Source organism: Rhinopithecus bieti, unplaced genomic scaffold (genome assembly GCF_001698545.2).
Source record: "Rhinopithecus bieti isolate Rb0 unplaced genomic scaffold, ASM169854v2 scaffold_82287, whole genome shotgun sequence".
NCBI lineage: Eukaryota > Metazoa > Chordata > Mammalia > Primates > Cercopithecidae > Rhinopithecus > Rhinopithecus bieti.
Genome location: NW_016830049.1, coordinates 107,795 through 118,754, shown reverse-complemented (window position 1 = coordinate 118,754; position 10,960 = coordinate 107,795). Strand labels below are relative to the sequence as shown.

At 43.4% G+C, this 10,960-nt stretch overlaps 1 protein-coding gene across 2 annotated transcripts in view; it reads right to left on the bottom strand.

Annotated features, from left to right (window-relative positions):
- The window catches only part of LOC108524209 (integrator complex subunit 8), a 21,262-nt gene extending 15,543 nt beyond the window's left edge, over nucleotides 1-5,719 (bottom strand). For both annotated transcript variants that reach the window (XR_001884002.1, XM_017865192.1), the window contains exons 1-4: nucleotides 5,419-5,719; nucleotides 3,952-4,126; nucleotides 1,935-2,075; nucleotides 1,564-1,635 (exon numbers count right to left, since the gene is read on the bottom strand). Coding sequence is in view for 1 of the 2 variants with exons in the window: in XM_017865192.1 (XP_017720681.1) it covers nucleotides 1,564-1,635; nucleotides 1,935-2,075; nucleotides 3,952-4,126; nucleotides 5,419-5,548 (518 nt within the window). In the remaining variant the exon portion in view is untranslated. The remainder of the gene's footprint in view (nucleotides 1-1,563; nucleotides 1,636-1,934; nucleotides 2,076-3,951; nucleotides 4,127-5,418) is intronic.
- Between the last annotated feature and the right edge of the window lie 5,241 nt (nucleotides 5,720-10,960).

The following is a 10,960-nucleotide window of genomic DNA, read 5'->3' as shown; positions in this document are numbered from 1 at the left end:
TGGAGTATGTTTATTTTAATTGGAGCCATAACTCAATTTTCGTGGAAAGCTTATTTCTCAGAAAAAGAAACAATTGTCAAGCTTTATAGAACTCATTTTACATGTACCAACGGTTTCATAAGAAATTAAATTTTGCAGGAAGCACCACAGACCTACACACTTCTTACCTGTTCTTCTTCCAGGCTTCCCCCACCCACCCACACACACCCCTCCCATACTGTGTCTCAAACTTAAAGCTACCCACACCCACAGCTGCATACAAAACACCCTTGCACACGCACTCTGCAGCTGCTTGAAGAATCAGCAGTGCACGGAGCAGCAGGCTTGCCTAGGGTGAATGTTGGAGACCAATCATATTTGTTTCTGAAATTTGCTATGCATCTCAATTTGTTGCACTGTGCACATATGAGGTTTTCTGATCAAGTAAAGGCAGACTTGGAAGAACTTGGAAATGTGCATCTGGAGACCTGGCGGGAAACCTTGCACATGATATTTACCTTAAGAACAAAACAAAACAAAACAAAACCAATAAACCAAGGTACATATTCAGTATGTAAAAATAACAAAAAATGTGCTAAAGGAAATGAACAACTTCAGGGCTGCAATAGATCATAAGATCCAATGACTTACCATCAACAATATCTTTCCTTCAACTTGCATACCTCCAGTGACAAGGCACTCGTCTCCTGCCCAGGCAGTGCCTTGCACCGTTGGATGGATCCACTTGTAGGGAAGTCTTTCCATTTGCTGTGGTGAAATCAGCCTCCCTTCTCTTTAGCACAGCACATAGACCAATCTAGGCAGTTATCTAAAATGGAGTTTTCCCTACAAAGAATAAGGTTCAGGTTATTTAGCTGGAAAAAAAAATGTTTTGTATATAATAATTATTATTATAAAATATGAGATTGAGATCAAAATATGATGCTGATTAATAATTCATCAAATATCTTAAGTACGAGCTAAGCTATGAGGACACAAAGTCATAAGAATGATATATCAGGCTGGGTGCCATGGCTCACACCTGTAATCCCAGCACTTTGGAAGGCCAAGGGAGGGGGATCACCTGAGGTCAGGAGTTCGACACCAGCCTGGCCTACATGGCGAAACCCCGTCTCTACTAAAAAATGCAAAAATTAGCAGGGTGTGGTGGCACACACCTGCAATCCCAGCTACTTGGGAGGCTGAGGTGGGAGAATCACTTGTACCCAGTAGGCGGAGGCTGCAGTGAGCCGAGATTGCACCACTGCATTCCAGCCTGGGTGACAGAGTGAGTCTCCAGCTCAAAAAAAAAAAAAAAAGAAAAGAAAACTATACAAAACAAAAAAAGCCTTAGTGCTTTCAGATAAATGGCACAATTCCCAAAGCACTTCCCTTCTTAGAACTCTGTATCTAGCACATTACCTGACTCTCCAGCCCCTCTAACTCCTTCAAACAAACCTTCACACAGGCCTTCTGCCCTCCTATTCCTCTTCTACTTCTTCCATAGCAGAGGTTATTAAAACTTGCAAATATTTTAAAACTAATGAAAAAAGGGCCAAGTAAGGGTCATAGCCACCAACTTACACACTTAACTGAGGGGGTCCGGGTTTTGCCTGTTTGACTGGAAAACTACTTTGAACAATTGTCCTAATTGCCCTGAAGAAAAGACAGGAAAAAGAAAATTTCATACTTATAAATGTCATCTCAATTATTTTTTCAAGTACTCCTTAGGTTTGCATAAATTATCTGAAGCATTAAGTGATAAGTCATCCACATTTTTATCAGACTGCCTTTCATCTACGCAGTCACAAATTTTCTCCACCATCAGACTCACAGTTCCCAAGATTTGAGAAATCCCTGCAACAGAACGGGTCCATTAAAAGCATACCCTTGAAAGCCACAGTGCAATAAAACAGAGGTTGCCCAACGCATTCTGAGTTTCTGAAAACATTTACCATCTATTGTAGAGAAGTACAGCCATGGCAGTGGTCGGAGGTAAAGTGGCCAGATCCATGTCTACATGCTTCGTCCCAGCAGGAACTTTACTGATGCAGAGTAGTTCATTTAGTAGCATATTCAATACTGGAACAGACAAACTTAAAAGGAAGAAGCAAAACGTACATGTTTGCATGTTAATTGTGAAAGAAACACAAAATACATACAGAATTCCATATCCTCACTGAAAATACCTACTTTGTTAAGGAACCACATCTCCGGGGTTAGCTATCAAATGCGAAAAGATTTTTAAAGCTTTTTATTATGAAAAAACGTAAAACACAAAAGTAGACAGAATATAATGAACCCCTATGTACCATCATTTAGCAATTATCATCTGATGGCCAATTTTATTTCATCTCTACTCTTTCCCACTTCCCAAATCATTTCATCCATAAATATTTCAGAATATATCTCAAAAAATTAACTCTTAATATAAGCACAATATTAATTTCGCATCTAAAAAATTTAGACTTGCTTACTGTCAAACAGCCTATCAGTTTTCAATTTTCCAGCTGCCTCATATATACCATACTTCTTTGTACCCATTGCTATCTGTTGATGTCTCTTCAGTTTGTAACATACAGGTCCCCCCCCTCAGATTAAAAATATGCTTTATGGTGGTAGGCGCCTGTAGTCCCAGCTGCTCGGGAGGCTGAGGCAGGAGAATGGCGTCAACCCAGGAGGTGGAGCTTGCAGTGAGCCCAGATCGTGCCACTGCACTACAGCCTGGGTGACTGAGCGAGACACCATCTCAAAAAAAAAAAAAAACACACACACACACTTTAAAAATTCTAATATTTAATGCTGAACAATGTGGTTAAAAAGAGGATTTCTGAATACTACTGGTGTGAGTATAAACTCTTTTGGAATGCAATCTGGCAATATCCATGTGTCTTAAAAATGTTTATACTGCATGATCCAGCAATTTAAGGAGCTATCCTAAGACTCCAACTCAAAATACAGATAAATTTATTTTACGGGCAAAGATATTTAAGTCCTGTGATTTATATCAGTGAAAAACTAGAAATAAACTAAATGACTGTCAATTAAGGAACAGTTAATAAATTATCCATACAAAGGAATTATCTCCAAAAAATAAAAAAGGGGAAATGTTCATGATACTGCTAGGTGAAAAAAACAAGAAATCAAAAGAGTATATAGTATATGATCACAACTTTAAGCCTATGGAGAACAAAGAACAAAATTACATGAAAATGTTACAAAATACTCTCTCCTCCCCAATTATTTCCTATTTTTTGAATTTTTCCCAACTTCCTATAAGGGATTTCTTTTATATTGTGATGAGAAGGGGATAATAAATCATTTTCTAATCACAGCCATGAAAGTATTTATTTTTAAGCAAATAAGCACTGACTCTAATGAGCTGTTTTAACAGGAGACAGTGATTTATGACCAGTAAAATTAACTCAATTATTCAATAGCAAATCATCCATATTACATATCTATCAATTTTTATTCAGTTTCTTCAGATATGTAAAAGTCACTTGAGAAATTTACAACAGTTTAGGTGTGGATTTTCTCTAGTTACCACATCAAAAGTAATGTTATACTTGCATATTTTATCAAGAACATATAATCTTTATTTTATTTTTTTTCCAAGTATTACTCTATTGCCCAGGCTGGAGTGCAGTAGCGCCATCTCGGTTCACTGCAACCTCAGCCTCCTGGGTTCAAGTGATTCTCATGTCTCAGCCTCCCAAGTAGCTGAAATTACAGGCGCCCAGCATCCTGCCCAGCTAGGGACGCGGTTTCACCATGATAGCCAGGCTGGTCTCAAACTCCTGACCTCAAGTAATCCGCCTGCCTTGGCCTCCCAAAGTGCTGGGATTATAGGCGTGAGCCAAGGCACCCAGTCTGTAAGTTCTAAGAGCCAATATCATAAAAGCAGATATAGAAATAAACTAAGATATCTAAATAGTACTTCAAATGAAATTTCACTAAAATCTTATATACCTTTTCTCTAATATGTCTAAGTCCCACTTCAAATGTGCAGCAACTTTAAGAGCAAGTAGTTTTAAAATACGATTTCTCTTGTTATCAGGAGGAGGTTGAACTTGGTTTTGTTCATTAACTGAAGGTTTGGAAGCCTGTTCCAAAAACTGAACTATAAGTTGAACTGGTGCAGGATCTAGGATTTAAAAGAAAATAAATTCTTAAATTTAAGTTTTAATTATGAAGATACAAAAGGATTCACTATTGGTTTTTGTTTGTTCTTTTTTTTGCCACAAAAGGAATCCAAACAGCTGTGCTGTTAAAATGACTAAGGAATCCCATATGTAAGAAGTGTGCTTGGGGGTTAAAGGAGATGAGGAAGAGTGGTAAGGAGGAAGGGTAACAGATTAGAGTGGAAGAAAGCAAAAAAAAGCACCTCACGGGGAAGAACATAACAGTCACAGATTTCTGGTTCTGCAAATAACCACTGCCAATTAGAAGAATGAGATACAAGCATTAGAACTACTATTTTGACACTTAATTAGGGGGACCTCCATCAAGTGACCTCTCTGCACCTGTTTCCTCCAATGCAAAATAGAAGATACTATCACCTACCTCACAGGATCATTATGAAGATTAAATTAAAGGAGTAACAGCTATGAACAATTAAGCACAGTGCATGGCACCCTGAAAGCACTCAACAAGTATCTTTCAAAAGGAATGAATTAAGGGCATCATACAGGTGGCAAAACTGCCTAAGTACACTAACTTCTTACACAGTGATCTCTATCAGTTAAGGCCAGTCCACGAGACTGAACAAGCCATATACAGACTTGAATTTAGAAAAATGTTATCCGAGGAACTTACCTTTTGATGCCAATACCTTTTTTGAGAATACCTGGAGTTTTCCTCCTCCGCCCCCATCACACACATTTAACTGGGCTATTAATCATTATCATCACTATACAAAGCCATCTTGCAAACGTGCAGCAGTTCCTGCTTTCAAAGATTTTCTTTTAATTTACAGCCCAACTTTGGAATAGGAGTCAATAAAATCCCCTCATTGAAGAACAAAATGTTTAAATAAGAACCTAAGATAATAACTAGCGTCAGGATCAGCATCCAACAGCTGATTTCTCCCCATCTTCCTGAATTTATTCAGCTTGGGGTTCAGTGAAGGAGGGGTCTGGTCAGCCTCCCCGACCCAAGCAACCACAAGACCCGCCTCGCAGGCTCTAAAACCCCAACTGTAAAAAGGTAAATCGTAAAAAGGACCAAAGGGTTTGGGCTGACAGCGCCAAGCCCTGCCCTCCGGGGTAAGGAGGGCCTTTGTTTCGAGCTTTTCTTTGACCTCCACCCGGGCATGTTTAAGGCAAGCGAGGAGCCCGGCAGCAGCTTCCGTGGCCGAGAAGGCGGGGAGCGGATGGAAACCGGGCAAACAGCTCCGGTGGCGGTGTCCCGCTCCCCAGGTGCAGGCGCCGCGCTCACCCGGGCAGGGCTTGCGCAGATGTTTCTCCAACAGTGACTCCTCCAGCAGGAACTCAAACCAGCAGGTCTGCGGCGGGGTGCAGGGCCGGCTAGAGGTGGCCGCCTCCCGGTCCGCCGCCTCCGCGCTCATCCTGCCCCCGCCGCCGCTACCACCAGGGCCGCTTCCCGGCTCCAACCTGACACTTGGATGCGGGCCGGGGCCTGGGGTCTGCGGAATCCGGCGAGAGAGAGGCCGCGTTCGGAACGTCCCGGAAACTCACACAATCCAAAATGGCGGCGCGGGCCAGCCGGAGCTGCGATCCTGGATCCGCCTCCCCGCGCCTCCGCCGCGCCTTCGAACCAATCGTTGTTCGGGTTGGAGAGGATAGGGGCGTGGCTAAGCCTCTAACCACGCCTCCTCCCGGTTGCCATAGGAGACGGCGCCGCATGAAGCCGGGTAGCGGGTAGGCTTTCCCTGTTCCCTGCTAGTTCTCCGGCGAGAATATTTTCTCAATATTTTGAGAAATACAGGCCTCAATATTTTCGTAAAGGAGAAGCGATGGGTTCTAGCTGTGACCCAAGCAAAGTTTATCTCCTGTGCTTTCAATTTCCCCGTTTCCATTTTTGAGATTTCCTCGCACCTGGGTCCTCTCCGCAGATGCTCCCGCTGTCCTGCCGAGAACACCAGCTTCCTACCCGCTTCCTGGACGGATGGCAGCATACAGTGATATCCAGCTTTGCTGCTTCTCAGGGCTAGCTCCCGATACTTAGAGCCTAGTTGATCCTTTCGATGTCCCCGCTAGAGGCGCTGTTAACCCTATCTTACATCCGTTCTGTGATGTTCTTGTATTTTTCATTAACAAACGATTAAAACTGAAAAATCAAGATGCATTCATAGATCGTGAACACAAGGCCAGCCTGACCAATATGATGAAACCCCGTCTCTACTAAAAATACAAAAATTAGCCGGGCTTGGTGGTGGACGCCTGTAATCCCAGCTACTCGGGAGGCTGAGACAGCAGAATCGCTTGAACCCGGGAGGCAGTGGTTGCAGTGAACCGAGATCGCTCTAGTGCACTCCAGCCTGGGCAACAGAGCGAAACTCCGTCTCAAAAAAAAATTTTTTTTTTTAATTAGCCGGGTGTGGTGAAACACACGTGTGGTCCCAGCTACTCAGGAAGCTGGGGTGGGAGGATCACCTAAGCCTAAGAGATTGAGGTTGCAGTGAGCTGTGATTGTGCCAGTACACTCCAGCCTGGACAACAGAGTGAGACCCTGTCTCACAACGAGAAAAAAAAAAAAAGAAAGAAAGAAAAAAAGGAAATCAGTACAGATTAACTTGACATTTTGACATTTATATTACATGTATAAAAAGTGTTTTAATTAAGGAAGAGTTCATTATTCCACTACCATCTAATACAATAACAACATTATAGTTTCATTAAGTCCCAAGGTGCTTTATTTAGACTAAAAAATGTCCTGCCATAAAAGTGTTACAGGTTAAAAAAAAAAAAAGTGTTACAGCACTGAACTCCCCTTTTCAGAGTGGAGTGAATACCTGAAGGTTGACAGAGATCTTGAAGTTTATTAAACTTAGACACCCTCTCTTAGAGGGAGTCATAGCTTAAGACTTCATCAACATTGGAGGAGTCTAATGAACTCGAGCTTCCAGCCAGGGACTCTTGTCCCTCTGACCCAGGGCAGGTGACCCCCCAAATTGGGACTTCCCCCGGAGAGTTCTTTGCTTTGTCCAGGAAAGAATTCAAGTGTGAGCCAGTGTTACAGCTCTGTGACTGCCCCTGGAGAGCAGGGCTACCCCACAGGCAGTGCGCTGAGAATAGCAGCTCAGGGCAGTTCTACAGGCATAATTACACCCACTTTTAATTGCATACAGATTAAGGGGAAGTTTATGCAGACATTTCTAGGAAAAGGGTAGTAACTTCTAGGTCATCAGGTCATTACCATGGAATGGGGTGGCAATGCCCAGGTGTTGCCATGGCAATGGTAAACTGACATGGCACACTGTTGAGCATGTCTTACGGAAAGCTGCTTCTGCCCCATCCCTGTTTTAGCTAGTCCTCAATTTGGTCCGGTATCCAAATCCTGATTCCAGAGTCACATATCACCTCCTACCTCACCTCTGAGCAGTATGTTTGGAGGGTGTCTGTCAGAAGACCCTCAAAACCACCAGTTGCTTCTGCTTTGATGTGAGACACATATCCCAGCTGTGGCCAAGTGTGCTTGCCTGGGTCTGGAGTGACACACCTTTCCCTGTCAGCGTGTGACAATCCTCGTGTGGGTTGAGTATTCTTGAAAGGTGTCCCAGAATGTCAAAAAGTCAAGGCTTCTTCAACTTGCTATGTCTTTGGCTGTCAGAAACAACAGAGGGAAAAGAAATATTTAAAATTTCGATTTAAAAAGTAATACACTTGGAAAGATACCATCAGGAAAGTGGAATGACAACCCACAGACTAGAAGAAAATATTTGCAAATCATGTATCTGATAAGGGACTTACATCCAGAATATGTAAAGAACTTTTACAACCCAACAACAACACGGTGAGTAAAGGATTTGAATTGGCCAGGCCGGTGGCTCACACCTGTAATCCCAGCACTTTGGGAGGCCTAGGTGGGTGGATCACCTGAGGTCAGGAGTTCAAGACCAGCCTAGCCAATATAGCGAAACCTCATCTCTACTAAAAATACAAAAATTAGTCTGGCATGGTGGTAGGCACCTGTGGTCCCAGCTACTCGAGAGGCTGAGGCAGGAGAATTGCTTGAACCTGTGAGGCAGAGGTTGCAGTGAGCTGAGATTATGCCACTACACTCCAGCCTGGGAAACAGAGTGAGACTCTGACAGAGGGAGACTCCGTCTCCAAAAAAAAAAGGATTTGAAATGATCATTCTCCAAAGAAGATATTACAAAAAAAAAAAGGATTTGAAATGATCATTCTCCAAAGAAGATATTACAAATGGGCAATGTGCACATGAAAATGCTCAATATCATTAGTCATTAAAGAAACGCAAAACACCAGCCGGGCGTAATGGCTCACACCTGTAATCCCAGCACTTTAGGAGGCTGAGGCGGGTGGATCACAAGGTCAGGAGTTCAAGACCAGCCTGGCCAAGATGGTGAAACCCTGTCTCTACTAAAAATACAAAAATTAGCCGGGCTTGATGGTGACGCGCCTGTAATCCCAGCTACTCGGGAAGCTGAGGCAGAGAATCACTTGAACACAGGAGGTGGAGGTTGCAGTGAGCTGAGATCGTGCCACTGTACTCCAGCCTAGGTGACAGAGTGAGACTGTCTCAAAGAAAAGAAAAGCAACGCAAATCACTAGCCTGGACAACAAAGTGAGACCCCATTTCTACAAAAAACACAAAAATTAGCCAGGCATGGTGATACATGCCTGTGGTTCTGGCTACCCTGGGGGACTGAGGTAGGAGGATGGCTTGAGCCTGGGAAGCTGAGGCTGCAGTGAGCTATGATTATGCCACTGCACTCCAGGCTGGGTGACAGAGCGAGATTTTGTCTCAAATAAATAAATAAACAAATAGAGCAAAACAAAACTGCATGAAATACTACTTCACACCCGCTAAAATGGCTATGAACAAAAAGACAAAAATAACAAGTGTTGGTGATTATATGAAATTAGAAACTTCAGGCTGGGCGTGGCGGCTCATGCCTGTAATCCGAGCACTTTGGGAGGCTGAGGCGGGCGGATCACGAGGTCAGGAGTTCAAGACCAGCCTAACCCATACGGTGAAACCCCCGTCTCTAATAAAAATACAAAAAAAATTAGCCTGGCATGGTGGCATGTACCTATAATCCCAGCTACTCGAGAGGCTGAGGCAGGAGAATCGCTTGAACCCAGGAGGCAGACGTTGCAGTGAGCAGACATCGTGCCACTGCACTCCAGCCTGGGTGACAGAGCAAGACTCCATCTTAAAAAAAAAAAAAAAAAAGAAATTAGAACCTCCATACATGTCAAATGTAAAATGCTACAGCCACTTTTTAAACCAGTTTGGCAGTTTCTCAAAATGTTAAACATAGGCTTACCAGACGACTCAGCAGTTCTCCTTCTAGGTATGTATTCAAGAGAAAGGAGAAAATGTACCCACACAAAGGCTTGAATATTTAGAACAGCAGTATCTACAGTAGCAGAAAAGTAGAAATCAAGGTCTATCACCTGGTGAATAGACAAACAAAATGTGGCATACTTAAGTATCTGTTTCACGTGACTGCTGTAACAAATTACCACAAACTTTGTGGTTTAAAACAACAAAAAACTGGCCAGGCACAGTAGCTCATGCCTGTAATCCCAGCACTTTGGGAGGCTGAGATGGGAGAGTCCAGGAATTCAAGACACATCTGGGCGGCATAGTGAGACTTCTGTCTCTACAAAAAAATCAAAATAAAAAATAAGCCAGGGATGGTGGTGTGCATCTGTAATCCTGGCTACGCAGGAAACTGAGGTGGGAGGATTGCTTGAGCCCAAGAGGATGAGGCTGCAGTGAGCCAAGATTGCAGCACTGCACTCAGGTGGGTGACAGAGTGAGACTCCGTCTCAAAAAAAAGAAAAGGGCCAGGCACGGTGGCTGACGCCTGTAATCCCAGCACTTTGGGAGGCCTAGGCGGGTGGATCACGAGGTCAGGAGATTAAGACTATCCTGGCTAACATGGTGAAACCCCATCTCTACTGAAAATACAAAAAATTAGCCAAGCATGGTGGCGGTCGCCTGTAGTCCCAGCTACTCAGGAGGCTGAGGCAGGAGAATGGCATGAACCCAGGAGGCGGAGCTTGCAGTGAGTCGAGATTGTGCCACTGCACTCCAGCCTGGGCAACAGAGTGAGACTCTGTCTCAAAAAAAAAAAAAGAAAGAATGAGAACATGAGAACAGACTGTGGTCATTCAGACTGGGGTATTTATTTAGCAGACATTTGCTTGAACGAGTGAGCCTGTCATGTCACTTCATGGAAAACAACTAACACCATTTGTGGCCAATAATAACATTCAAATTTTGTTGTTGTTGTTGTTGAGACGGAGTTTCACTCTGTTGCCCAGGCTGAAGTGCAATGGTGCTATCTCTGCTCACTGCAACCTCCACCTCTCAGGTTCAGGTGATTCTCCTGCTTCAGCCTCATGCATAGCTGGGATTACAGGCATACCACCACCACGCCTGGCTAATTTTTGTATTTTTAGTAGAGATAGGGTTTCACCATGTTGGCCAGGCTGGTCTCGAACTCCTGACCTCAAGTGACCCTCCCACCTTGGCCTCCCAAAGTGCTGGGATTACAGACATGAGCCACCGCGCCTGGCCAACATTCAAATTTTTAAGTAAAATTAGAATTTTAGAAAACTGTAAACTTGGCAGCTTCCCAATACTTGACAGCTTCTCAATACTTGACAAGACTTTTCTGATGACACCAATGGCGATATTAACAAATGCTGTATATTTAAATGTGTCAACTTTCAGGTGATCATCACAACTTAATAAACCAATATTTTCCTAATATATGGCTAAAAGATTTATTTAAATTCCAAGACAAGGCCGGGCGCCT